The 26,004-nt window shown below is 41.9% G+C and overlaps 1 protein-coding gene across 1 annotated transcript; it reads right to left on the bottom strand.

Moving 5' to 3' along the window:
- Positions 1-1,185: 1,185 nt before the first annotated feature.
- On the bottom strand, positions 1,186-25,221 carry LOC113427509 (uncharacterized). The gene is made up of 12 exons (XM_087954138.1): positions 23,809-25,221; positions 23,401-23,515; positions 23,209-23,276; positions 22,064-22,193; positions 19,452-21,173; positions 18,633-18,802; positions 17,075-17,125; positions 11,810-12,376; positions 11,438-11,552; positions 11,256-11,323; positions 8,648-8,777; positions 1,186-2,680 (listed from the first exon to the last, which is right to left on the bottom strand). Exons 1-12 carry the CDS (start codon positions 24,280-24,282, stop codon positions 1,647-1,649), a joined length of 4,644 nt encoding a protein of 1,547 aa, XP_087810264.1. The 5' UTR covers positions 24,283-25,221; the 3' UTR covers positions 1,186-1,646.
- Positions 25,222-26,004: the final 783 nt, after the last annotated feature.

Genomic DNA, 26,004 nt, shown 5'->3' with positions numbered 1-26,004 from the left:
CAACTCACATTTATGACGAGGTTCTTCTTAATGTCCAATCCTTTGCATATCTGAATTGTGGTGCATAAAGATGGTTATCTCTTTCATCCCATATCGTAGAGGCAGGAAGTAGAGCTGCTACCAGGAGGCTGTGTTCAGGCAAGAGGGAGGGAGCCTCCCCCAACCCAATAAGGGTCAATTTAGTGACCAATCAGGATTACAGATGTGGCTACATGACATGAACTACATTTCCCAGGATACCTTAACTACATTTACCATGATGCATTCCCTTAAGGGGACAGCTGTCAAATCCTAACTATCCCAAATCCCATTAACTCTAAACTGTCTGGACAGCACAACATACATACATAGTGAGAGTTACATTTCTAGCTTTATTGTCTAGTTTTGTATCAAATCATTATCTATTCCATTTTTTTTTTTAATAAATTTTCGCTTCCTATTTTCCATTCATTAATCCAGTAACAAAAACACTTTCATCCTAAAACTATTTATCCCGTTATTGTCTTTCCATCTTACCACCTATTTTATTTTACATATTTTCTTCTTTTACTTTCTCAAAGCCGATGTATAACAAACAAAAATAAAATTAAATTAATATCAATATAATCATTATTACCTTCCAATTAATAATTCCCTATTTACTATTTTGGATGCATGTTTCTCTTTTTTTCCCCATTCAGAGTCCACATGGTATTTCCTCCCAATCTACAATGAATCTTACATTTATTCCAAGGATATTAATATAACCATTTCATATTTCCTCTTTGTTTCCATTTAACCAAATGTTACCTATGGAATTATATTTAATTTTCATTCAATACCTTTTTAATCATAATAGAGCAATCTCACTGCAAATACTTAACTTTACAATATAATAATTTATAATTTATCATATTCTTTGTTTTTCTGATATCATTTGTATAATTACACCTATTTCAAATTTAATATATGTAAAAATAAAGATTTAATACAATCATCTTAATTTCTTATTCTTTCATCATTTTTCTCATCATATAATTATATAATATTCTTAAGTGAGTTCTTATTCCCCTTTAATTCCAATTAAGCTTATTTATTTTTAATAGTAAATCCCAATAAACTTTAAACTTCAAAACTCCCCAATCTATATTTCTAAAAAAACAAAATACATTTCCATGTGGAAACCCCCCGCCCCTTTATTTTATCTTTAACTATTTTGTCTCTTAATCTCTTGGCCTCTAATTTCTTCTACTTTTAGCCTGTTTTCCCTTTTCTATCCTTTTTGGATCCTTTCTCTTATCTTTTTTTCCCCTATTAAGTGAATGCAAGATGAAAACAAAAATACTTGTTTTTAAGTGATCATCCATTCAGACTGCCAAGGTCTCTCTCAGTTTTTGAGCCATGTTTCATGTAATCTATTTTTCCCGCCCAGGTGTAAAACCTTAACTTTTCTCCACATTAAATTTCACTTTGTTGGATTCAACCTTGTCTCATTTAGAGCAGAAAGGCACAATATGCATACACATAATAATCTATAGACTCGGTGGGACACTGGTTAGAATGCAGTGCTGCAAGCTGATTGCCCAGGAGCCAGGAGTTCGGTCCCGACTGGCTCATGGTTGATTCAGCCTTTAATCTTTGTCAGGTCGGTAAAATTTGGACCTAGATTACTTCGGACAATATCCTGACTTTGTAAACTGCTCAAAGACTGCTATAAAGCTTTGTGGAGTGGAATATAAAGTGGAATTGCTATTGCTATGTATTTTATCCTGAGGGTGGATTCTGATATGAGAAGTAAGAGAATTGCTCTTAGTAAACATCTTTCCACACTCCATGCATTTATATGGCTTCTCTCCTGAGTGGATCATTTTATGGGCAATAAGACTACATTTGTGGGTAAAGGTCTTTCCACACTCTATGCATTTAAATGGTTTCTCTCCTGAGTGGATCTTTTTATGGGAAGCAAGGTAATGGCTTCGAGAAAAGGTCTTTCCACACTCCATGCATTTAAATGGCTTTTCCCCTGTGTGGATCTTTTTGTGGTCAGTAAGTCTATCGCTCAGAGCAAAGGTCTTTCCACACTCCATGCATTTATATGGTTTTTCCCCTGTGTGTACTGTTTTGTGTCTTCTGAGTCCACTGATCTGAATAAAGGTTTTCCCACACTCCATGCATTTATATGGTTTCTCTCCTGTGTGGATTGTTTTGTGGAGAGTAAGACTATTGCTCAGAGCAAAGGTCTTTCCACACTCCATGCATTTATATGGTTTCTCCCCTGTGTGTATTATTTTGTGTCTTCTGAGTAAACTGCTATTATTAAAGGTTTTCCCACACTCCATGCATTTAAATGGTTTCTCTCCTGAGTGGATCCTTTTATGGGAAATTGGATTGCTACCACTTCTGAACCTGTTATCATAATCTCTGTATTTGTTTTGGGTTGAATAGTGCTTGTCTACATGCAATTTATCTTTGATTAGCTTCACACTTTTCCCAATATATTTTTTCCTTATTTTTTCTTGTTGGGCAATAAAGTCTTGCTTTGAAGCATCAGTGGAAGATGAGCTTTCCTGATTCCAATTATTTGACTGGTTTTTCTCATGGCTTTCAAATTCCATTCGAAATCCAAACTTTTCCATTCCATCTGTAGCGTTTATCACTTGGAACAGTTCATAGGAATCTTCATTCTCCTGCCCATTATTACCTTCAAAGGAAAAGAGAAATGAAAATGATAATACAGTTAGAGAAAAAGATCAAACTGTAGAAAATCAAGTGGATTTCCTTCTGGATTTCTCCGAAATTCCATTAGGTTGTATGTTTGCATGCTTACAGTAGTGTGATATAGATATGATGATTTCTATATTCATGAGCTTTGGAAATATTAGAAAATACCTCTTTCTTTACAATTATCTATATCTCATCTCATCTCTCTATCTCTCTATGCAAATTTCACGCTAAGTCAGTTTGGAGTTAAGGGGAAACATCCAAAGAGGAATTAGGAGGAAACTTAAGATTTATTGGGATGGGTTAATTTAAGCAGAGACCTGTGAGAACTGAAACAATTTTGAAACAAGCTCCTTCCCTGGTGTACCTTGGAGTAGCTGCTCCACGGCCTCTGTCTTGTGGGCGGAACCCCCACTCGGCCCATTCCTTGAACTCAGTGATGAAACTTTGGAATAAAATCCCTTGCTTGAAGCCTCCCATTGGTTTGTAAACGCTCTGCACGGAGACTGGAAAGGTTGGGAAGTTTCAAGAATTTTGCTGTCCCACAGTCTAATTGGCTTGCAAGGGCTCTTTGGCCGGATCTGGTACAGGCTCTAGTTCATAGAAAACGGAGGCCTAATCTACTTGTTGCCAACCAACTAACAAACATATGTATTATGAAACACATTACAATAGTAATGGGGGACTTCAATTACCCTGATATCAATTGGAAAACTAATAATACACCAAGCGAGAAGTCAAATAGGTTCCTAACCAACCTAACTGATAACTTTGCTGTCCAAAAGATAGAGGAGGGAAATAGAGGGACAGTCATACTGGACTTAATTCTTATAAACAGGGAAGAAGTGATAGAGGGAGTTGAAACTGCAGGAATCTTGGGTGATAGTGACCATGTCATACTAGAATTCAATATAACACAAACTTAAGCAATAGAACATAATGATACCAGACTCTTAGATTTTAAAAGAGCTGATATTAATAAACTCAGAGCGAAGGGAAAGATTCCTTGGATGAAAATCCTAAAGGGGAAAACAACTCAGGAATCTTGGGAAACTCTGAAAAGTACGATCATAAAAGCCCATACCAGCACAAAACCACTAAGAAAGAAAAACAAGAAATCCAAGAAGAAACCAGCATGGCTGCACAAAGATCTCTCTGACAAATTGAAAGTAAAAAAGGACAAGTACAAAAAATAGAAAGAGAGACATACAACTAAGGAAGATTATCAGCAGACAGCCAGAATCTACAAAGACGAAGTCAGGAAAGCAAAGGCTCAGAACGAACAAAGTCTTGCAACAAAAGTCAAAGACTTTAAATAACAAGAAAGAAATCAAGGAAACAGTCAGTCCACCAAAGACGGCAAGGAAGTACCGTGTTTCTCCAACAATACGGCCTCCACCAATAGGAAGCCCCAGCATGATTTATTGGCATAAAATCAAATTAAGCCCCTCCCCCCAAATTAAGGCCCTTTTTAAACATGCGAAATGGGGGGGAATGGCGGGGGGGGAGCTTGCCGTTAGGAAGTACTTTGTTGCATGCCTGGATATGCTGCTGCCTGCATTGGTGGGGCACTTCATATCAGGAGACTCAGTGCTCGCGCTTTGCTCAGACTAGCGAATTGGAACATTTGGGACACCTCCACCGCCACCTCCTCGCCCATTGCAGGTGGCGGCGGCGGCAAGCGGCAGCGCTTCGCTGAGGGAAAAAGAAGACAGCGCAGCCACCTTGCTTGCTTGCCCTCCCTAGCCGGCCTCAGGAGCGGCGACGGTGGCAGCAGGCACGCATGTTCCTGCTGGCGAAGGGAGGAGAGGTGAGGAAAGAGAAGGGAGCGTGGCAGCGGCGGCTGTCACAGTATCGTCTCATAGCGGGGCAAGGCTGGCAAACTGAGGTGGTCGCACCAGAGAGCATCGCTGCCGACCCCATCGTGAGGATAAAGGAGTGGGATAGAGATTCAGTCAGACGTCAGCCTCGGCTAGAGAAAAGAGCCAGCCTCTCGGAGCACGCCGGCGTCTCTGTGTGTGTGTGTGTGTGTGTGTGTGTGTGTGTGTGTGTATGAAAGAGCTCGCCTCGCTCAGAGCGTTTGGCGAAGCATGCGAGTTTCGCAGTCGGAGAGGGAGGCGGCGGCGAAAAGGACGTGCCGGCAACGGCAGGATGCTGCAATTGGGCAAGGTCAGGACCTTGCATTGAAGCAGCCCAGGGGGCATGCAGCCACCTCCCTACAGTCCACCTTGAGGATTTGCCTTTTGTTGTTGGTATACTTGGCTTCAGGCGCTCCTGTCGCCGCCTTCCCTTTGCCTTCGAAGGCAAAGCAAATTATTTTAAAAACCTCCGCTCATCTCACCAGGGCCACACCGGAGCCGTGCGGGCTGGGCAGAGCCAGGAAATACCCGCGGCTCGCTTTCTCGACTGCCCAACCAGCACGGTTCCAGTGTGGCCCTGGTGGGATGAGCGGAGGTTTTTAAAATAATTCGCTTTGCCTTCGAAGGCAAAGGGAAGGCGGCAACAGGAGCACCTGAAGCCAAGTGTCTCCTCAGGGCTCCGGTTGCAGGGAGGAGCCCTGACTGGCCGCACTTGGCTGCGCCAAACGCTGCGGTGTTGCTCTAACACCGCGGCAGCAAGGGAGAAGGAAAAGCAACGGTGGCGGAAGGTCTCCAGAAGCTGTTGCCGCCCGCCCACCCGAGGATGCATGGGGGGGGGGAATTAAGTCACCCCAGAAAAGACAGCCAAGCCATTTTTTCGGGGGTCAAAAAAAAATAAGGCCCGGCCTTATTATGTGAGAAACACGGTAACAGGCAACAAAGAGAAAGCAGAGCTGCTTAACTCATTCTTTGCATCAGTCTTCACGCAAAAAGAAATTATAGCGCAACCTACCAAAAACATAACTGTAAAAGACAGACTAGAAATAAAAGTTAAAATAAGCAAAAAATAATAAGAGAACATTGGTCTGATCTTGATGAACACAAATCATTGGGACCTGATGGATTACATCCCAAAGTTTTAAAGGAGCTGGCAGAGGTCATCTCAAAACCACTACACCACATCTTTCAAAAATCCTGGAGCACCAAGGAACAACCAGAGGACTGGAAAAAAGTCAATGTGGTTCCCATCTTCAAAAAAGGGGGGAAAAACAGACCCAGGAAACTACAGACCAATCTGACTAATAGCCTAATACCTAGGAAGATACAGGAAAAGATAATAAAAAAACAGATCAGCAAAAATCTAGAAACAAGTAAAGTAATAACTAGCAGTCAGCACGGGTTTGTTAAAAACAGATCGTACCAAACCAATCTTATTTCACTCTTCAACATAGTGACTAAATTAGTAGACCAGCAAAATATTGTGGACATAATATACTTAAACTTCAGCAAGGCATTTGACAAAGTAGACCACAACCTACTTCTTGGGAAGCTAGAAAAAAGTGGGATAGATAGAATCACCTTAGATGAGGGAATAGAAGGGGAACTTACCAAATTTACAGATGATATTAAGCTGGCAGGAATAGCTAACACCCAAGAAGATAGGTTCAAGATCCAGATGGATCTTGACTAGAACACTGGGCCCTATCTAAGAAAATGAAATTCAATGTAGAGCAAAGTAAAATCCTACACTTTGGCAAGAAAAACCAAAAGTACACGTATAGACTGGGTGAAACCAGGCTCAATAGCAGTAACTGTGAGAGGGATCTTGGAGTCTTAGTGTACAACCAGCTAAATATGAGCTAGCAGTGTGCAGCGGCAGCCAAAAAAACTAATGTAATCCTAAGTTGCATTAACAGAGGGATACAATCAAGATCAAGTGAAGAACTAATACCACTCTATAAATCCTTAGTAAGACCACACCTAGAATCCTGCATTCAGTTTTGGTCACCATACTATAAAAAGATGTTGAGGCTCTAGAAAAAGTGCAGAGAAGAGCAACCAGGATGATTAGGAGACTACACACTAAAACATATGAAGAACAGTTACAGGAACTGGCATGGCTAGTCTAGTGAATAGAAGGACCAGGGGAGACATGACAGCAGTGTTCGAATATTTGAGGGGCTGCTAGAGAGTGGAAGGGGTCAAGCTATTTTCTAAAGTACCTGTAGGACAGACAAGGAATAATGGATGGAAACTGATCCAGGAGAGATTTAACCTGCAAATAAGGAGAAACTTTCTGACAGTGAGAACAATCAACCAATGGAACAGCTTGCCCTCGGAAGTTGTGAGAGTGCCATCACTAATCTCATGTTTCTGTCACTACTTTAGACCTCCTTTTTCTGAAAATGCACCAAAGCTGGCAAAGGAACCGACGTCTCACTACATCGTCACAATGTCTCAGCAGGGTGGGGGTATAGATAGTGAGAACATTAGAGGTCCTCTGCTGTCATTAATAAGTGTGAATGACAGCCGTTGTGCTGCAAGATTTATAATTTCAGGACCAGGTCTTAAGTACTTGAGGCAGGGCTAGGTTGTAACTTAGAACAGTCACTTAGTGCAGTGGTCCCCAACCTTTTTTGTACCAGGGACCAGTTTCACGCAGAAAAACTTTTTCAGGGGGGGGGGAGTCCGAGTTTGGTGGTTTGCTTGCAGACGTTTCATTACCTGACTAGGTAACATCTGATGTTGTTACCTAGTTGGGTAATAAAACATCTGCCAGCAAACCACCAAGTTCATGGAGCGCCAATGCCTCCTCATTGCAACCCTGAGCGACAGATATTCTCTTCTATTGGGACATTTAAAACGGAGGGTTTCAGCTGCAGATTCAGCAACTACGCCGGGCTGAGGAGCGCCTTCAAAACTGAGCACTGGGCGGTGGCGGCCCACGGCTGTCTCCGCAGCTCAGGACAAGTCCCTGCAGGACGGCTGAGAAGCCCCGCCTCTCGGCCCTGCCTCCCTCAGCCTCATCCCTCAGGTGTCTCCCTCCCTCCCTCAGCCTCATCCCTCAGGTGTCTGCCTCGTTCCTCTCTCTGTCGCTCTCTCGCTCCTCCACCAGCCCAGGAAGAAACTGCTTCAAAGAAGCCAGCAGGGTGGCTTTTCCTGTCCTCCGAAGTGCCCGTTCACCCCCACCCCGCCGCCCGCGGTTCAATCCAGTGCTCCGTTCTGCCTGCCTGCCTGCCTTCGTTTCTGGTGGTTTCGGAGCACAGCTCCTCTGAAGCGCCCGTTCACCACCTCCCAGCCGCCCGCGGTTCAATCCAGCGCTCCGTTCTGCCTGCCTGCCTTCGTTTCTGGTGGTTTCGGAGCAGCTTTGGCTAAGAATAATAACTATTCGCCTCTTTTTCTCAGCCGAAGCTGCTCCGAAACCACCAGAAACGAAGGCAGGCAGGCAGAACGGAGCGCTGGATTGAACCGCGGGCGGCGGGGTGGGGGTGAACGGGCGCTTCGGAGGAGCTGCGCCGACAGCAAAAGCCACCCTGCCGGCTTCTTTGAAGCAGTTTCTTCCTGGGCTGGTGGAGGAGCGAGAGAGCGACTGAGGAACGAGGCGGGAGGAAACCGAAGCCACTGAGCCGGAGAGTAGGACAGGCTTTGGTTGCTTCCTCCCTCCTTTTCTTTCATTTGTGTCCTTGATCCCTGATCCCAGCAGCATTCACCGAAGGCGAAGAAAGCCGCCATTTATTTTCTTTGCGGCCCGGTACAAAATAATCCACAGAGCAGTACCGGTCCGCGGCCCGGTGGTTGGGGACCCCTGACTTAGTGAACTGTCATAACTCATGGATTACCTGTAGCCTAGGATGCTCTGAATCACACTGCATGAGGCCTTTGTTTATGAATTGGATTGGGAGAATGCTTTTAACAGAAAGCATGTAAGCAAAGAGACACTGACTCTTTCCTTCCTTGGAGTACAAGAAGGCCAGATCCTTTCCTTCTCCCTCCAAGGAGACGATATCTGATTAGCGACTTTTTAATAAAAAAAAACTAACTATAATCAGTCTTCTTGAACTCTTGTTTGGGGACTAGAAAACTCTTACCCAGAGAGATCACGTTCCTATGGTTTTCAAGCATGACTTCCGAATGCAGTGCTTTTTGGTCAGGATCCAGTTGAGACCATTCCTCCTCAGAGAAATACACAGCCACCTCTTCGAAGGACACAGGACACTCCTGAACATGGAAAAAAGAACAGGAGGATTCGCAAGATCGTTCATCTTCATCAATGATTTAGACAAAAGGATAGAAGGGGATCTCATCAAATTTTCACACAAGACCAAATTGACAGGAATAGCAACACTTCAGAAGATAAGCTTGAGATATAGAAGGATCGACACATTGGGCACCATCTAACAAAATGAGAATGAATGGTGAGAAATGTAAGGTGCTACATAGAATAGGCTCAACAGTAGAAAGTGCAACAGGGATCTTGGAGTCCTAGTGGACAATCACTTAAACAAGAGTCAGGAGTGTGCTACAGTTGCCAATAAAACCCAACTCAATCATAGGCAGCATTAAGAGAGGGATAGAATCAAGTTCACGTGAAATGTTAGTACCACTTTATAATGCTTTGATAAGACCACACTTGAAATATTACATTTAGTTTTGCTTGCCAGAGGTAAAAAAGATCTTGAGACTCTAGAAACGGTGCAGAAAAGAGCAACCAAAATGATTAGGACCTTGGAGGGTAAAAATATAAACAATGTTTGCTGGAATTGGGTATGTCTAGTTTAATGAAAAGAATTACTGCAAATGACATGATAGCAGTGTTGCAATATCTAAGGTGTTGCTAAAAAGAACATGAGGCCAACCTATTCTCCAAAGCACCTGAAGGTGGGACATGAAGCACTGGATGGAAACAAACCAAGGACAGTACTAACATACAACTGAAGAGAAATGTCCTGACAGTGAGAACAATTAATTAGTTGAATGACTTCCTTCCAGAAATTGTCGATGCTCCAATACTGGAGGTGTTTAAGAAGAAATTGCACTGCCATTTATCTGAAATGTTATAGGGCTTCCTGTCTGAGTAGGGGGTTGGACTAGAAGACCTCCAAGATCCCTATCATTTCAGTTATTCTGTTCCATTGTTCCCAAGTTCCCAAATCAAAGATATGCACTAAATTAAATGGCTGTGATTCACACAAGTCCTATTTTTAGGTGAGAAAATGGACAATTCTGAAAATTTGACTGAAAAATATTTGGGTCAAGTTTTATCAAGTTGATTGATTTCTGCCGAATTTACAGTGCCTTTCAGTAAAGTAATCCAGCTTCTGGGTCAATTGATCTATCATTCTATCATTAATTGATCGAGTAGTCTGAGCCACTGGCTGAATGAGAGAAAAGAAAGAAGAGATAATTCTCTGCAAAGGTCATTTCTCAGCAATTGCAAAGGAGGAATGTTTTCCTAATGCAGGCACAAATCAAGAGGATTGGAAATTATTTTGTAGCCCAAAGATACATACTCTACGTGGCCATTCTCTTTGGATTTTAAAATTCTGCTTTATTTTTTAATATGACTTACTTATTTTTTGAACTAGTGGCTATGAACAAGGCTTTTTAAAAATGGTGGCAATGTGGCAAAGTGAATCTTTAGTTATTTTCTTATTTTTTTAATTTATAATAAAGTTTATTAAATTTTCACCTTTAAAAAAACAAATTCTATATACATTTTTGCAGTTTTTGTGACATCAGTTATACCATTCTGCTATACATACATACACTTATTTACAATTATACTTTAAAGCTTCTACTTTTGCATTATATTTTCTAACCAGACATACCACTTTTCCCAGGCCATATAGAATTCTTTATTTTCTCTCTCCTGCAATTCCATTGTGAATTTATTCATTTCTGGCGCAATCCATTATTTTTTTTATAATCATGTCATCTGTGAGTGTACTATCTAATTTCCAAGTTTGAGCATATAGTATCCTAGCCGATTTTAAGATATGTATCATTAGACATTCATCCTCTTTCGTATATTCTTTGTTTATCCCTAATAAAAACATTTCAGGTTTGGGTACTATCTTTAGACTTGTTATTTCCTGTAGCCAGATCTGTATCTTATTCCAGATTTTTTTTGCTTTTGGGCAAGTCCACCACATGTGAAAGAACGTACCAGGTTTCTTTTTGCATTTCCAACACTCTTACTTTAGATTTCGATAAATTTTAGCCAATCTTGCCGGTGCTAGATGTCAACGATAGAACATTTTATATAAATTTTTGAGACTTTGGTTATTTTCATGAGCCTTGCACAACTCCAAATCAAAAAAGTAGAAAGAGAATGGGTCTCTAGCAGTTACTACCACTGTTATACATTTATTCCTATCACCTGAAGCAATTCTAAAAAATTACTTCTAAACTCATAGTTGCAGGGGTACCTAGCAAAAGCAGTTAAGCTGTGGTCATTAAAAAAAAGAATTCCTAAACAGAATCTGAGGGTAGAAATGACAAACTATTGTGTCCCATTGATAGTCTACAGAGGAAGTTAAACTGGCTGACAGCAACTTGAACCTGCTGTTACACTGTCCATGTCACATAGGAACACAAAAATAACACAGTACAAACAATAGAAGGAGAGAGAACTCTGCACACCCATTTCATTTCCTGAAGGGAGAATACAAATCTAACATTTTTTCCCTTTCTTACTTGATTTGGAGGTTCAACCACTGCTTGAGCTCCATCGTAAAAACCAGAAAACTTCATTCTTTGTTTCTCTGTAAGGAATAATTTTAAAATGTATATTTAACAAAACAAGAGGAGGTATATTACTGAAGAAAAGAAGGTAAGACAGATGGGTAATTGGAGGTAATCGGAGGATCTTGGATTACCTCCTGAGGTGTCCTGACCTGGATCTTCCCAAGGGATCCTCCTGAAAAATAGCTCCTGAGGGGGATTTGATGGATTCTTCTTTCCCTCACAATCTCTGATCTCCACAGTGGAGCACTTCAAATAGGGGGAAGGAAAAAAGATGCAGAATTAATCAACATCACATGACATAAAGTGGATTCCTATATTTGGAACACAACCTCAAAGCCCACAATATCCATCTGTGTCGTGGAGTGAGAAAACAATGGAACAACGTCTTACAAGAATTGGTGGGACATCACCATATATTATGAAGGTCAGAGAAGTTTGGGAAGAAGAGGCAAAGTATTCAAATACATTCTGTATTCTCTTTTGAGCTCCCTAAAGTCTCTCACCTGCAACTTGACCTGCTCTTTCTGGTCGTCCCCCTGACTCAGGAGGAAGCCTTCAGCCAGGGCCACCGCCTGGGAACTGGTCTCTGCTCCACACTCCCTCACCCAGGCCTCCATCTCTGGGGGCAGAAGGAACAGGAGCTGTTCCAGAACAACTAGGTCCAGCATTTGAGCTTTGGTGTGTTTTTCTGGTCTCAGCCATCGCCTACAAAAGTAATGGAGTCGGCTGCAAAGTCCTCGGGGGCCCTCAGCCTCCTGGTATTGGATCAAGTTCCAGGGCTGGACTTCTGAAGGGAGGATGGTTTCCTCTTCCAGGATCTTCTGCCCAGGTCTTGTCAAGATCTCCCCACCCTTCCCAGGCTGAACAGCTGACGGTCCTTTTCCGTTTCCCTCCTTTGCAAAAGGTTGTGTCTCCATCCTTTCTCTCTTCTGCAGAGCAACTCCAAATGGGTCCAAGGACTCTTGTGGATCTCCAGATGCTTTTTTCTTCACAGGACCATTTCTGGGGCCGCAGGATTCATCCCTGCAAGTTATCCTGCTCTTTTTTTCCCGCCCACGAGAAAATTTTGGCTTGCAAAGATTTCAAATGGCTTCGAGTTTCTGGGATGAAAAGAAAAATCAACTCCAAGAATTAGAATGTGGAATTCAGCCCCTGAGCCACCTTCACCCAACCTGTCCGGCGCCCCAAGCGGCTCATCCAAGCGAAGGTCCCCGGAGCAGGGCCGGAAAATAGGCAGCTGGAGAGGCCGCCCGCTTCTCTCCCCCTCCGGAGACAGGATCGGACCCTCGGGGAGCCTGGTGCGAATTCTGCTTCCTCCATGCCCGGCTTCTTTCCTCTGCTGCTGGGCCTCCGTAAGGCCGACCCTTCCCTCCCCCCACTCGGGGTCTCCGCATGGAGAGGCCGGCTGGGGAGCATGGGACCTGGGAAGAGCCACTCACCTTACGCGGAGCACGTCTGCATCTCACACAAGACTGTCCCACATCTCCTGCCGAGTGACAAGATTTTCAGGAGAGCGAGTTCGGCTTCCTAGAGCGCCAAGCCTTTGTGATGTCACTTCCTGCGGAGCCCCCTCTGGAAAACTAGCCGTGACTTTCGCCATCCAGTGGACTAATGGGGAAGCGCCTGATGTTCCTTTGCAGAGGATGACCCCTGGTGGATTTTCGGGCAAAGCCCCAGGTTTATAGAAAGGGCGGGAAAGAGGAGCGCGTCTGAGGGGAAGGGAGAGGGTGGGGATGATCGGGCTTGGGAATAGGAGGAAAGCCTCTCTCAATAGCTTCATTGTCTCCAGAGGCGGCACTTTCTCCATCTTCCTCTCCTTCCTGTCCAGGAAACGTTTGTGGAGATGAAAAATCTCTTTGGAGGATTTGAAGTCACCTCCCTCAAGAACAGCCGCCCTGAAGACTCCCCAGATATTGGAGGAGGCCTTAAAAGGGTCCAAATCCTGTCAGAAACAGCCGGGCGAGGACCAGGAGGATCTCTGGGAAAATCCAGCTTGTGTCTTGCAGTTGTTGTGAATTTAAGTGAAGGAAGATGGACACAGGCAGAGAAACTACAATCGGAAAATGATTTTTATTTATTGATTTCTTTAATTCAACACATATAGCTGCCCTTCACAAATTATTCCCTGAACCTCACAGTGAATTGGGGGACTAGAAAGGGTAGAGAACCCTACTGCCTCTTCTGATGAACACCCCGGGTGATCCATGTTTTGTGCCCACAGAAAGACTCTGAAGTAAAAGAAAAAGAAACCAGTTCCAAAATGGAGAAAAAGCTGAAACCGATGGATATTCCAGAAATTTTACCTCATAATGAGGCTCCATAAATTCAGAAATGAAGAGGGGAAAATGGCCTTTCATCTTTGACTGGAGAAAAGGTGGAATTACAAAATTAAGAAAGGAAGATTGTGAAAAAGGAATATAAAGTTAAACTATGACGAGGGAAAAACCATTTTTACATTATGATTGATAGGAAATTCACCAGAAGAAACATGAGCCCTTTGGATAATTTAATGCAGGGTATATCATCAGACTATAAATAAAAAGAGAAAAATAAAATAAAAAAGCTAAATAAGAGCTGAAGACTCCATTGGTCTGAAAAGATTCAACCACATTTCGAGTTGACAACGACTCACAAAGCAGTTAGCTACAGTGAGCAAAATAAAGAATTTAAAAGGATGGAAAAGTGGTTAAAATCAATTTGAAAAAAATGGAGCTAATGTTATTTTTTTTCCTCCAGTTTGACACAGAACCTTTAATAAGCCATATTTGAAAAATAACTTCAACCCAGCAAAAGCTGAAATATGGCCCCCCCCCAAAAGCCATCCCAAAAAATTATTCGGTTAGTACGGTAATTTTTAATGTAACAAAGAGAAGGAATTTTATGCATGTTTAGCACGTAACCATACCACTGATATTTAGTTTTATTTAAATTACTTTTATACTTTTTCTAAGTTCCTAGCACACCAGAAAAAGGCAGTAATAGGGCCCTAAAGTTTGAAAAATATCTTTTGCCCCTGCATTTTGTCAGCTTCTGTTCATTCTGGCCTTCTTTGAAAGATGAATTGTTCACTGAAGCTTTTTGCACACACTCTAGACACTGACATCTGTCATCACATCAGAAGAGGTCTTTAACCAAAAAAATTCCCTGCTTCTGCATTCATACTTGTTGACTCAGATCTTAATTTGACACAGCAGAAGTTGGATTGAGGGATCCTCAGTCCACCTCTGAGAAGTACTAGTTTAACTACAATTGCCAAAACACAGAATTATATGAAGGAAAATTAGTGGTTAAAAATCAATTTTAAAAGAATGAAGTTAACTTTTTTGTTTTCAACCCACTTATTCTTCTTCAGTTTAACCCAGAATCAGCCATCAGCAGTTTTTAAATTAAGTTTCAAACCAGCATGAAACTTTGAAAACCTGAGATTTCCCCCCTCTCCAAAATCCTTCCAAATATTTTTGTTAAATAATTTTTAATAGAATTTTATACATGTCTGGCAAGTAAATGCACCATTGATATTTAATTAATTTTACTTAAAGAAAACGTTGGCTTTTACTTAACCCTGGTCATATCATGGGAAGAGGGAAAGGGGGGCTCTAACGCTTGAAATCTTGCCCGTGCGTTTGGTTTGTTTGTTTGTTTTTTGTTATCCTGGCTTGTTTTGTGAAATTCTTCACCCTGAAGTTTTTTACACACACACACACTACATCTCTGGGACCTATCACATCATGAGAGGCCTTCTGACTGAAAAATATTCCATTCATACTGGTTGACTGAGATCTTATTTCTTCACCATGGATGTGGATTATTCGGGGGGTATCCTCATAATCTAAGGGGAGCTCCTGTTGTCATTTCTGAGTAGTTTTTGTTACTGTCCGATTATTTTATTTTGGTCTCAACAGATTTCCAAAGAACTTCTTTCTTTCATTGTTTGCAATGCTAGCACAATCAAGTCATTTTCATTCGCATTCTCCTGAATTTCCCTAACTTGAGATGAAATAAAGAAAAAGGAGATAAATGTAAACTTAAGAAAAACATATTTTCTCTTATTGATATTAAATATTGTTGATGGTTAAGATGACAAAAAGCAACTATTCGTTGTTAGAAGAACATGTATCCATTATTTTAGTTTCAATTGCTAAATTCACTTTGGGGCTGCCAGTTGCGCAGATCAGACTCAGAAAAATGTTTTTTTTTACAAGTTCAGTGAGGCTATTCTTCAACTTACAACCATGACGGAGCCTGCAATTTCTATTGTAAGTCATGACAGTCAAGGCATCCACACAACCAACCCAATGGTACTCTCTTTTTATAGTGGTCATTAAGCAACTCTGGCAGTTGCAAAAAGGACCACCACCATTTGATAATGAAATATCTGCAAGAAAACAACCAAGCTCAGAGAGCACCAAGGACCCATACAATTGTTAAGCAAGTCAATGAATTCCTATGGTAGTTTTTGCATCTACAACACTGGAGACTTACTACTAGAAGTGTACATTATGACAAGTGGGCTTTGATGTTTAGATATGCAGATTGAGGTTCCTACCCTAGGCTTTGATTGTGATTCCCGAGGATATGTTAAATCCAAGATCCTAGGTGTAGATTATTATGAAGGCATCTGGCGTTTTTACTTAATCTAGGAGTTTGATGGAGCAAGTGAGGTGCTACTCTAAATGATAGAATTGTATGTTCGTTCATTCAGGGGATAGAGTCCAAAAGGTGCTTTTTCAAGAGGCAACTGGACTCTCTGTTTTTTCTTTGAAGACGTTTCGCTTCTCATCCAAGAAGTTTCCTAAGCCGAGGAAGCTTCTTGGATGAGAAGTGAAATGTCTTCAAAGAAAAACCAGAAAGTCCAGTTGCCCCTTGAAAGAGTACATTTGGGACAACCATGACCTGGATGACTGAAAATCTCCATAGACTTTCAGGGAAAAGAGGTTGCTAAGGGGTGTGTTGGGGGATGGCAAATGAAAGGCTTTTAACTTCCAATCTTCTTCTCCAAGTTCTTTTTATATTTAAATTCTAACACTCAATAAATGCATTTTCTATTTCTTTTTCTTCACAATTTACTTTCAGCACAAAGCAGGGTCCACACAACCTGTAAACCCCCAAAAGGTGAACAAACCATGCAAGTCAATGATCATGGCTAAGGATGCCCCATTTCCCTTTTTCAGGGTGTCCTTTGGAGAGCGGTGTCTCTCTGACATGCAGGCAGATTCACACAGCCTGCCCCAAAGGAATCATCCCAGCGAAGGGCCAAGGTCCCCTCCAAGCAGGGCCGGTAAGGAGGCAGCTGGAGAGGCCGGCCCGCTTCTCTCCCCCTCCGGAGACAGGATCAGGCCCTCGGGGAGCCTGGTGCGAATCCTGCCTCCTCCTCGCCCGGCTTCTCTCATCTCCTGCTGGGCCTCCGCAAGGCTGACCCTCCCCTCCCCCAACTCGGCTCTGCCCCAGACACGGGGCGGGACGGTATCCCTGCTTCCCCCTGCATGGAGAGGACGGCTGATGAGCATGGGACCCGGGGTTGAAGACGGAGGAGGGCCGAACAAGGGTCTCTCCCTCCTCCTTCCTTTGCACGGGAAAAGCCCCTCCCGCACGTCTGGGTCTCCCCCCGCCAGACTCTTCCGCAGCCTCTCTGCCTCCTGTGGAGCTCCAGGAGTTGCAGTGTGCTAAAGTGGCAAGCGTTTGTGATGTCACTCCCTTTGCAGCCTCCTCTGGAAAGCCAGCCGTGACATTTGCCCTCCGTGGGCCAATAGGGAAGCGCTTGACGTTACCTCTTGACGGAGGACACCCCTGGAGGAATCTGCGCACAGCATCAGGATTCCCTGAAAGGGCGGGAAAGAAGACCGTATCTTTGGGAATGGGGAGAGCACGAGGATGATGGGCATGGGAATAGGAGGAAAGGACTCTCAATGGTTGCCTCTCAGAGAAAGATGGCAGCATCTCATGAGAGAGGAAAATTTTTCGTTTCAGGAAAACGGGGATTTCTATCAGATTTTATTTCTTTAATTCAATATGTATAGCTGCCCTTCTCATATTCATGGCTCTGGGTGCCAAAGATTAACCAAGTGGCAATTTGTGATATCGGAAGTAATGCTGGAAAGAAAAGAAATATCAAAAGAAAACCGTTCCCACAATGGAGAAAAAGGACAAACTGATGGATCTTTCAGAATTTTACCTCACAAGGCACCATAGTGGAGAAATGAAGGAGGGAAAACGGTGTCTTATTGGTGACTGGAGAAAATTTGGAATTATAAAATGAAGGAAAACAGTGGAAAAGGAATATAAATCTCAGATATCTCAGGAGAAAAAAACCATTTTTTAAAAACAGATTGAATAGGTAATCCATCTCAGGAAATGTGACGGGGAAGACAGTTTGAAGAAATTAAGGTCACTAGAATGTTTACATTATGAATAAATAGAAAAAAAGTATAAATTTTGTGTTAGGTGGAAAGAACTGAAAACTCCAGTGATTTGAAGAGATTACTCTGCATCTGGAAGTGACAAGGCAAACAAAAAAGAGATTTAGCTACAATTAGTAAAACAAACAATTTGAAATGAAAGGTAAAAGTGGTTTAAAAGCTCCATTTAAAAAGAATGGATTTAACTTCTCCATCCATTTTTAGTTCTTTATGACAATCTGAGTTCCACTTCTCTAATTAAAAAAAGGACACCAAAATGGAAATAGTAACTTTTTTAGTTTGACCCAGAACCATCCAAGAGCAACATTTGAAGCTTCAAACCAGCAGGAACCTCCAAAACCCTGAAATTTGTCTCCCACTGAAATCCTTCCAAAAAATTTCATGGGTAATTGTTAGGGTTTTTCTTATTATCATACACAATCCAAACATATGGCACATAGACAGCATTTCCCCCCACAAAAACTGCTTTATTGTACACATTTAAACTGTTTTAGTGTACAAAGTTAAAATCCTACTTTTTACTAATGCAGCTGAAAAGTATTTTAATACATACCTGGAAAGTAACCATGCCATTGATGTTTAATTAACTTTATTGAAATCAAATGTAGATATCTTAGTCCACATACGAAAGAAATAAGTCCCTAATGTTTAAAAAAGCTTTTTGTATATTTCGTGGGCTTCTTGTCACTCTGAGACCTTTGTGAAAATTCTTCTTCATCCTGAAGCCCTTTACACTCTATACTTATACATATGTGACAATATTCCTGCATCATGAGAGACTTTTGACTGAAAAAGATTCCATGCTTCTGCATTCATACTGGTTGCTTCAGGTTTCAATTCTACACTATGGGTGCGAATTGAATTGGTTTTTTTAGATATCTTCATATCCCAGAGGAAGTTCCCATTCTCATTTCTGACTATTTGGACAGGAGGAACTGAAATAGTTTTTTGTAATAATGTTTCTTGATTTCATGTTGTTTTGATCCTCACTGATTTCCAAAGGTGCCCCTTCTTGCTTGATCATTTGCAAAGTCAGCACATTGGAGTTACTTTCATTCTCATTCCACTGAGTATCCCTAACTTCGGATGAGACAGAAAACAGAGGGAAAATTATGCAAAATTTAAAACACAAATCCTTAGTTGTCACTTTTAATATCAGAATTATTCAGTGGGAAAATGCAATATCACGTTCCATCCCATGCTGTATACCAATAGAATTTGAATTCCCCTCGTATTGCTTCAATTCCCAGAATCTCTGCTGCAACATTTCTAATATTTTGTGAAGACAGAGAAGTTCAAGGTCCTCTGATAAACTGTAAACTTATTAAGGAATGAGAAAAGGAGAGAAAAACAAATGATTAAGGAAAAGAAGCAAAGTTTAAGCTATGAGTAATTATAGTGGATCCATCCCAAGACTCATTTGTAAAAAAAACACAATAAAAACATCTTCATAAAATTGCATAGACTATATCTGAAAAAATTAAAATGCCCATTTTCTTGTATTTTTATTTCCAATTGCAAACCAGAATGTATAAACTTAAAGAAAGAAAAAGGATATGCAAGAGCAGCTACCTTAAAACAGCACATCCAGATTGCTTTTTTTATTTGTAAATTCATTTTCCTGGGACTACGGGTTGTAATGGTCAGACTCAAAAACCTCTAGAGCTTCAGTATACAAAGGAGGAAATAGATAGAATTTACCAATTCTGGAATTTACATCGATTCTCACCCAAATGGATCTGTGTATGAGGAATTAAATCATTGGTCATCCTGAAGCTCTTTCCAAGCTCTGCGTACTTGTATGGCTTCTCTCCCGTGTGAATCCTTTTATGGGAATTAAGATTACCCCTCTGAGTAAAGCCTTTTCCACACTCCAGGCATTTATATGGCTTCTCCCCTGTGTGAGTTCTTTTATGGGAATTAAGATGACTGCTATTAGTAAAGTCCTTTCCACACTCCAGGCATTTATATGGCTTCTCCCCTGTGTGAGTTCTTTTATGGGAATTAAGATGACTGCTATTTGTAAAGCCCTTTCCACACTCCAGACATATATATGGCCTCTCTCCTGTGTGAATCCTTGTATGTCTCATAAGGGAAGCTTTTTGACAGAACCCCTTTCCACAGTCTACACATTCATATGGCTTCTCTCCTGTATGGATTCTTTTATGAACAGTAAGGGACCCACTTTCACAGAAGCTCTTTCCACACTCCATACATTTATATGGCTTCTCCCCCGTGTGGATCCTTTTATGAACAGTAAGAGATCCACTTTCACAGAAGCTCTTTCCACATTCCAGACATTTATAAGGTTTCTCTCCTGTGTGGGTCCTTTTATGGGAAGTAAGAGTACTATGGTAGCTGAAGTCCTTTCCGCACTCCAGGCATTTATATGGCTTCTCTCCTGCATGGATCCTTTTGTGAGAATTAAAATGACTGCTTTGAATAAAGGTCTTTCCACACTCCGTGCATTTATATGGCTTTTCCTCTGAATGAATCCAATTATGGGAAATAAGATCACTGCTGTTAGTAAAAGCCCTTCCACACACTCTGCATTTATAAGGCTTCTCCCCTGTGTGAATCCTTTTATGACAAGTAAGATTACTGCTCTGAATAAAGGTCTTTCCACATTCCATGCATTTATATGGTCTTTTCCCTGCGTGGATCATTTTATGGAAAGTAAAAGAACTATTCTGACTGAAGACTTTTCCACACACCACACATTTATACGGCTTTTCCCCTGTGTGGATCCTTTTATGTCTCATAAGGGATGATTTTTCACAGAACGCCTTTCCACACTCTAAACATTTATATGGCTTCTCCCCCATGTGGATCTTTTTATGGGAAGTAAGGTGGCTGCTATTTGTAAAGCACTTTCCACACTCCAGGCATTTATATGGCTTCTCCCCTGTGTGGATCCTTTTATGGGAAGTCAGATGACTGCTCTGAATGAAGGTCTTTCCACACTCCACACATTTATACGGCTTCTCCCCTGTGTGGATTCTTTTATGGGAAGTAAAGTAACTCCTTCGACTGAAGCTGTTTCCACACTCCATGCATTTATATGGCTTCTTTGTTGTGTGGATCATTTTAGGAGAGGTAAGAGATCCAGTTCCATGAGAAAGAGTGAAAGTCCAATTGTAATTTTTTCCATTGTCTCTACATATATAATCATCTCCTTTTGTTTCGGTTGGATAATGTTCATTTACATCTAATTTACCACTGAATGGTCTTGTACTTTTCCCAAAATCTTTGTTCTTTATTTTTCCATATTCAGCAAGAAAGTCTTGCATTGGAGCATCAATGGAAGATAAACGTTCCTCGTTCCAATTATTTGACTGGCTTCTCTCATGGCTTTCTAGTTCCATCTGCATTGCAGGCTTCTCTGTTCTGTCTCCAGAGGTATTCATTAGGAATGGTTCCCCAGAATCCTCATTTTCCTGCCAATTATTACCTTCAAAGAAAAAAAGAAATGAAAATGATAAGAAGGTTAGGGGAAAATCAAATTGTAGGAAGTGCTATGAATTTCCTTATGGAACTCTGCCAAATTCTACTATTCCTATATCTTGAAGTTCTTCATGCTTGCAGTGGCACAGCATCGATATAATTTCTATATTTACGGCTCAGAAAAAAAAATCAGCTGCATCAACAGAGGAACAGTATCAAAATCATATGAAGTACTAGTACTGCTATATATTACTTTAGTAAGACCACACTTGGAATATGCATCCAATTGTGGTCCCCATGATATAAAAAAAGATATCGATACGCTAGAAAGAGTGGGGAGAAAAGCAATAAAGATTATTAGCAGGTTGAAGGCTAAAGCATATGATGAATTTAAAATTCAGCAGATGAGAAATGGTACAGGAAGCATCAAAGCAGAGTGTCAACTCAAAAATATTTCTCTGGTCTTTTAGGCACGCAAGATTTTACTGGAAAGCATGATTAATGACTCTTGGCTATGGATGTGTCCCATTGGAGAATATACATCCAGGGTCAAGGGTGAGATGACTGATGTGTCTCAGAGTCGGCTACACCTAGGTAACACCGGTGCAGCCGACTCTGAGACACATCATTCATCTCACCCTTGACCCTGGATGTATATTCTCCAATGGGACACATCCATAGCCAAGAAACTCAGAGAGATGCGGCTAGAGACTCATGATTTGAATGGGGGTGAATTGTCAGAGCCCTGACATTAACCTCTTTCCTTCCTTGGAGCAAAAGAAGGCCAGATCTTTTCCTTCTCCTTCCTAGATGATTTATATGATGAGAAATAGCTGATGCCATCTAACTACAGAATGTCTTCCCAAATTCTCTGATTATGGAGTACCAAACCCTTACCCAGAGAGGCCATGTTCCTATAATTTTCCAGCATGACTTCCCAATGCAATGTTTTTTGGTCAGCATCAAGCTGAGACCACTCTTCCTCGGAGAAATGCACAGCCACCTCCTCAAAGGACACAGGATCCTTCTGAACAAAGAAAAAGAAGAACAAAACAGTCCCAGCAGGATTTGTAAGATCTGTCCCATTGTCTAGAAATGCCAGAAGGAAAGCTATGGGCCAAGTTAAATGTCTGTGCTTGGTCGAATTCCAAGCTTTAGTTGAGAAAATGGACAGAGCTTAAAATCTTTGACTGAAGAAATATTTCAGGCAAATTTTATCAACTTGATTGATTCTAATAAAGGAGAATATTTGTAGCTCAAGGTTGAAATGAGGGGTTCTTGGTGCTCTCTGAGGTTGGTTGTTTTTCTTTCTAGACATTTCATTACCCAAACTATTGTAAGTAACATCATCGGCGCTAGTGAAAATGTTACCTAGTTTGGTAATGAAACATCTGGAAAAAAAAACAACCAAGCTCAGAGACCACCAAGAACCTCTCAATGATTGATTCTGCAGGACTTTCAGTGCTGTTCAGTGAAAGGAAGCTCAGTTCTCAAGCCTTATGTGGCCAGCCTCCCACAGATTTTAATAGTCTGCAAAATCATTTAATCAGATAGGCTTATACTTCTTATCACTCATTGTACACAAGGATTTTTTAAAAATATGTATTTAGTTATTTTTGAACAACATTGCTGAATTAGCAAAAGAATGAGTCTGTTTTAGCAGTTGTTACATATGATAATGCTGCTCTGATCAAGTGAAGCATTTTTTTAAATTTAAATGTTGTAAAGTAGAGAGGGTAGCTAATGTAAAGAGGGTTAAAAACCAGTCTTAAAAAAAAAAACCTAATAAGAATCTTAGAGTTGAAATAACAAAACAATGTATCTCAAACGTAGACTTTAGAAGAAGCTAACCCGGCTGAATCTTGAAGATTGAACCTTGAAGTTTCAATACTTGAATCTTCTATTCCCCTATCAGTTTCGCACAGGTAAAAAGAAAATATCCAAGTCAAAGGAAAAAATAGGAGAGATTGTTTGTACTCTAGATTGACTTCCCAAAGGAAAGGGAGGATATAAATCTTATGAAATAAATTTCCCACTCTTACTTGAGTTTCAGCTGTTTCATCTGCTGTTTCACCACTACCATAAAGACCACACATCATTCTATGTTTCACTGTGAGGAAGACAGAATTTTAAAATGCATAATTAAAGAAACAAGAAGAAGTATTCTATCGGACAGAAACATAAATAAGATGAGAAAGAGAATTTCTCTGGTGAATGGGAGGACCTTAGTTTACCTTCTGAGGTGTCCTGATTTGGATCTTCCTGAGGAATCCTCCTGGAAAACAGCTCCTGAAAGGGATTTGATGGATTCCTCCTTCCCTCAGGATCTCTGATCTCCATATTGAAGGACTTAGAAGGCAGGAGAAAAAAATAGAATAGTCATCAAACAACTCGAAGTAGATTCTTTTTCTCCAAACATAACTTCAAAGCCCTCAGTTACATCAATGGTGCTGGAAAGAAAGGAACAATGGTGCCAAATATAACTTCCAAAATGGATAATGGATCGATATCTAAAAAATTTGATGAAACAAACCCATGTATTGTGAAAGCCAAGAAAAGTGTGGTAAGGAAGGTTGAAAAATTCAACACATACTTTAGTCCCTTCAAACAGCTCCTGGCCTGCCTAGATGAAAGTCTCTCACCTGCAACTTTTCCTGCTCCTTCTGCTCCTCCACCTGGCTCAGGAGGAAGCCTTCCGCCAGGGCCACGGCCTGAGAGCTGGTCTTTGCTCCACATTCCCACACCCAGCTCTCCATCTCTGGGGGAAGGAGAGCCAGGAGCTGCTCCAGAACAACCAGGTCCAGCATCTGGGCTTTGGTGTGCTTTTCTGGTCTCAGCCATCGCCTACAAAAGTTGTGGAGTCGGCTGCAAAGTTCTCGGGGACCCTCAGCCTCCTGGTATTGGAGGCTCCTGAAGTTCCAGGGCTGAACTTCTGAACTGATGATGTTTTTCTCCTCGAGGATCTTCTGCCCCATTCTTTCCCAGATCTCCCCACAGCTCCCAGGGCCTTTTCCAGTTCCCTGACTTGCTAAAAGTTGTGTCTCCATTCCTTCTGTCCTGAAATGCAACTCCAAATGGGTCCAAGGACTCTTGTGGAACTCCAAATGCTTTTTCATTCATAGGACCAATCCTGCATCCACTTTTTCCCCCCAAGAGGTGATTTTATACTCCAAGAAGTTAAAATGTGTATCTGAGATGGAAAAGAAAATTAATTCCAGGAATTAGAAAATGTAGATTTAACTATTGAGCAACACTCATGAGCGAGGAATGAAGTATTTTTCTGATCTGGTGTAGGTTTGAAGTGACTTTGTGTGTTTGTGTATATGTGTGAATTTCTCTTGCTTTGTGTTTGCAGTATAGATTTCCATTAAGGACTTGTATTGCCCAATAAATGTATTTTCTTGTTTCTACTTCTGGTTTCTTTTTTTAAACCTAGATCTATATTTACCACCAAGCCCCATTCACACAACCTGCCAAACCCTTAAAAGGTGAACAAAGCATGGAAGATCGGTTCACACTGAATGAAATATCAGGAAATGATCCTGGCTAACGATGCCCTATTTCCCTTCTTCATCTTTGGAGAGCCGAGTCCCCCTCTGACACGCAGGCAGATTCGCACAACCTGCCCGGAGCCCCAAGGGCTCACCCAAGCGCAGGGAAGGAGGCAGCTGGAGAGGCCGCCCCGCTTCTCTCCCCCACAGGAGACAGGATAGGACCCTCGGGGAGCCTGGTGCGAATCCTGCCTCCTCCACCCGCCTTCTCTCCTCTCCTGCTGGGCCTCCGCAAGGCCGACCCTCGGGCTCTTCCCCGGACACGGGGCGGGAAGGGACCCCGGATCTCCACCGCCTTCCTGAGATCCTCGGTTCTTCTTCTGCTGCTGCTTTGCCCTGCATGGAGAGGGCGGCTGGGGAGCATGGGATCCTGGGTTGAACCCGCAGGAGGGTCGGGCGCGGGTCTCCCCTCCTCCGCCTCTTTTTGCACAGAAAGAGCTCCCCCTCACCCGGGTCACGTCCGGAGACTCTCCCGCAGCCTCTCCTGCGGAGCTCCAAGGGTTAAGGGGAGCGAGTGGGTCGTCCTAGAGCGACAAGCGTTTGTGATGTCACTCCCTTTGTGACCTTCGCTCTCCAACGGCCTAATGGGGAAGCGCTCAGAATTCCCTTGTCTTGGCGGAGGGCAACCCCTGGAAGATTCTGGGCAAAGTCCCAGGATTTCGCCCCCCCCTCCCCAAGAGCGGGAAAGAAGAGCACACCTTGAGGGGAGGTGGAGGGCAGGGATGATGGGCATGGGAGTAGCAGTAAAGAGACTTCTCATTGGTTGCATGTCAGAGAAAAGCTACAGGGCCTCCTGAGGGAAGGAAAATTTTCCTGTCAGGAAAATAAGAGATTTCTGTCAGTTTTTATTTCTTTAGTTCAATATATACAGTTCTTCTCAAATTCTCTTGCCAAGAATAATTGGCAAAACCAAATGGCTGTCTGAAACAAGGAAAATAATGCTGGGGGCGTGGGAAGGGGGGGGGGAATATAAAAAAAAATCAGTTCCAAAATGAAGAAAAAGCTAACATTTGTGAATGTTCCAGAAATTTTACCTCAGAAAGAGGCTCCCTGGTAGAGAAATGAAGAGGGAGAAAATGGTGTCTAGTCTGTGACAGGAAAAAAGATGCAATTGTAAAATGAAGAAAGGCAAACAGTGGAAATGGAATTCAAAGTTCAAATATTGTGACAGGGACAATCTGTTTTACGTAGGGGTCAGGCAGAGGATACACTTAAATACAATTAAAGAAGGCCCTTGAAACATCTGGTGGCTCTGCGTATTTGGAAATAAATTTAAGCAGGGTCATC

Source organism: Notechis scutatus, chromosome 2 (genome assembly GCF_049901735.1).
Source record: "Notechis scutatus isolate UNSWTSFEM ecotype Mainland chromosome 2, rNotScu1.2, whole genome shotgun sequence".
NCBI classification, from domain to species: domain Eukaryota; kingdom Metazoa; phylum Chordata; class Lepidosauria; order Squamata; family Elapidae; genus Notechis; species Notechis scutatus.
This window is presented reverse-complemented; position numbering and strand designations above follow the sequence as displayed.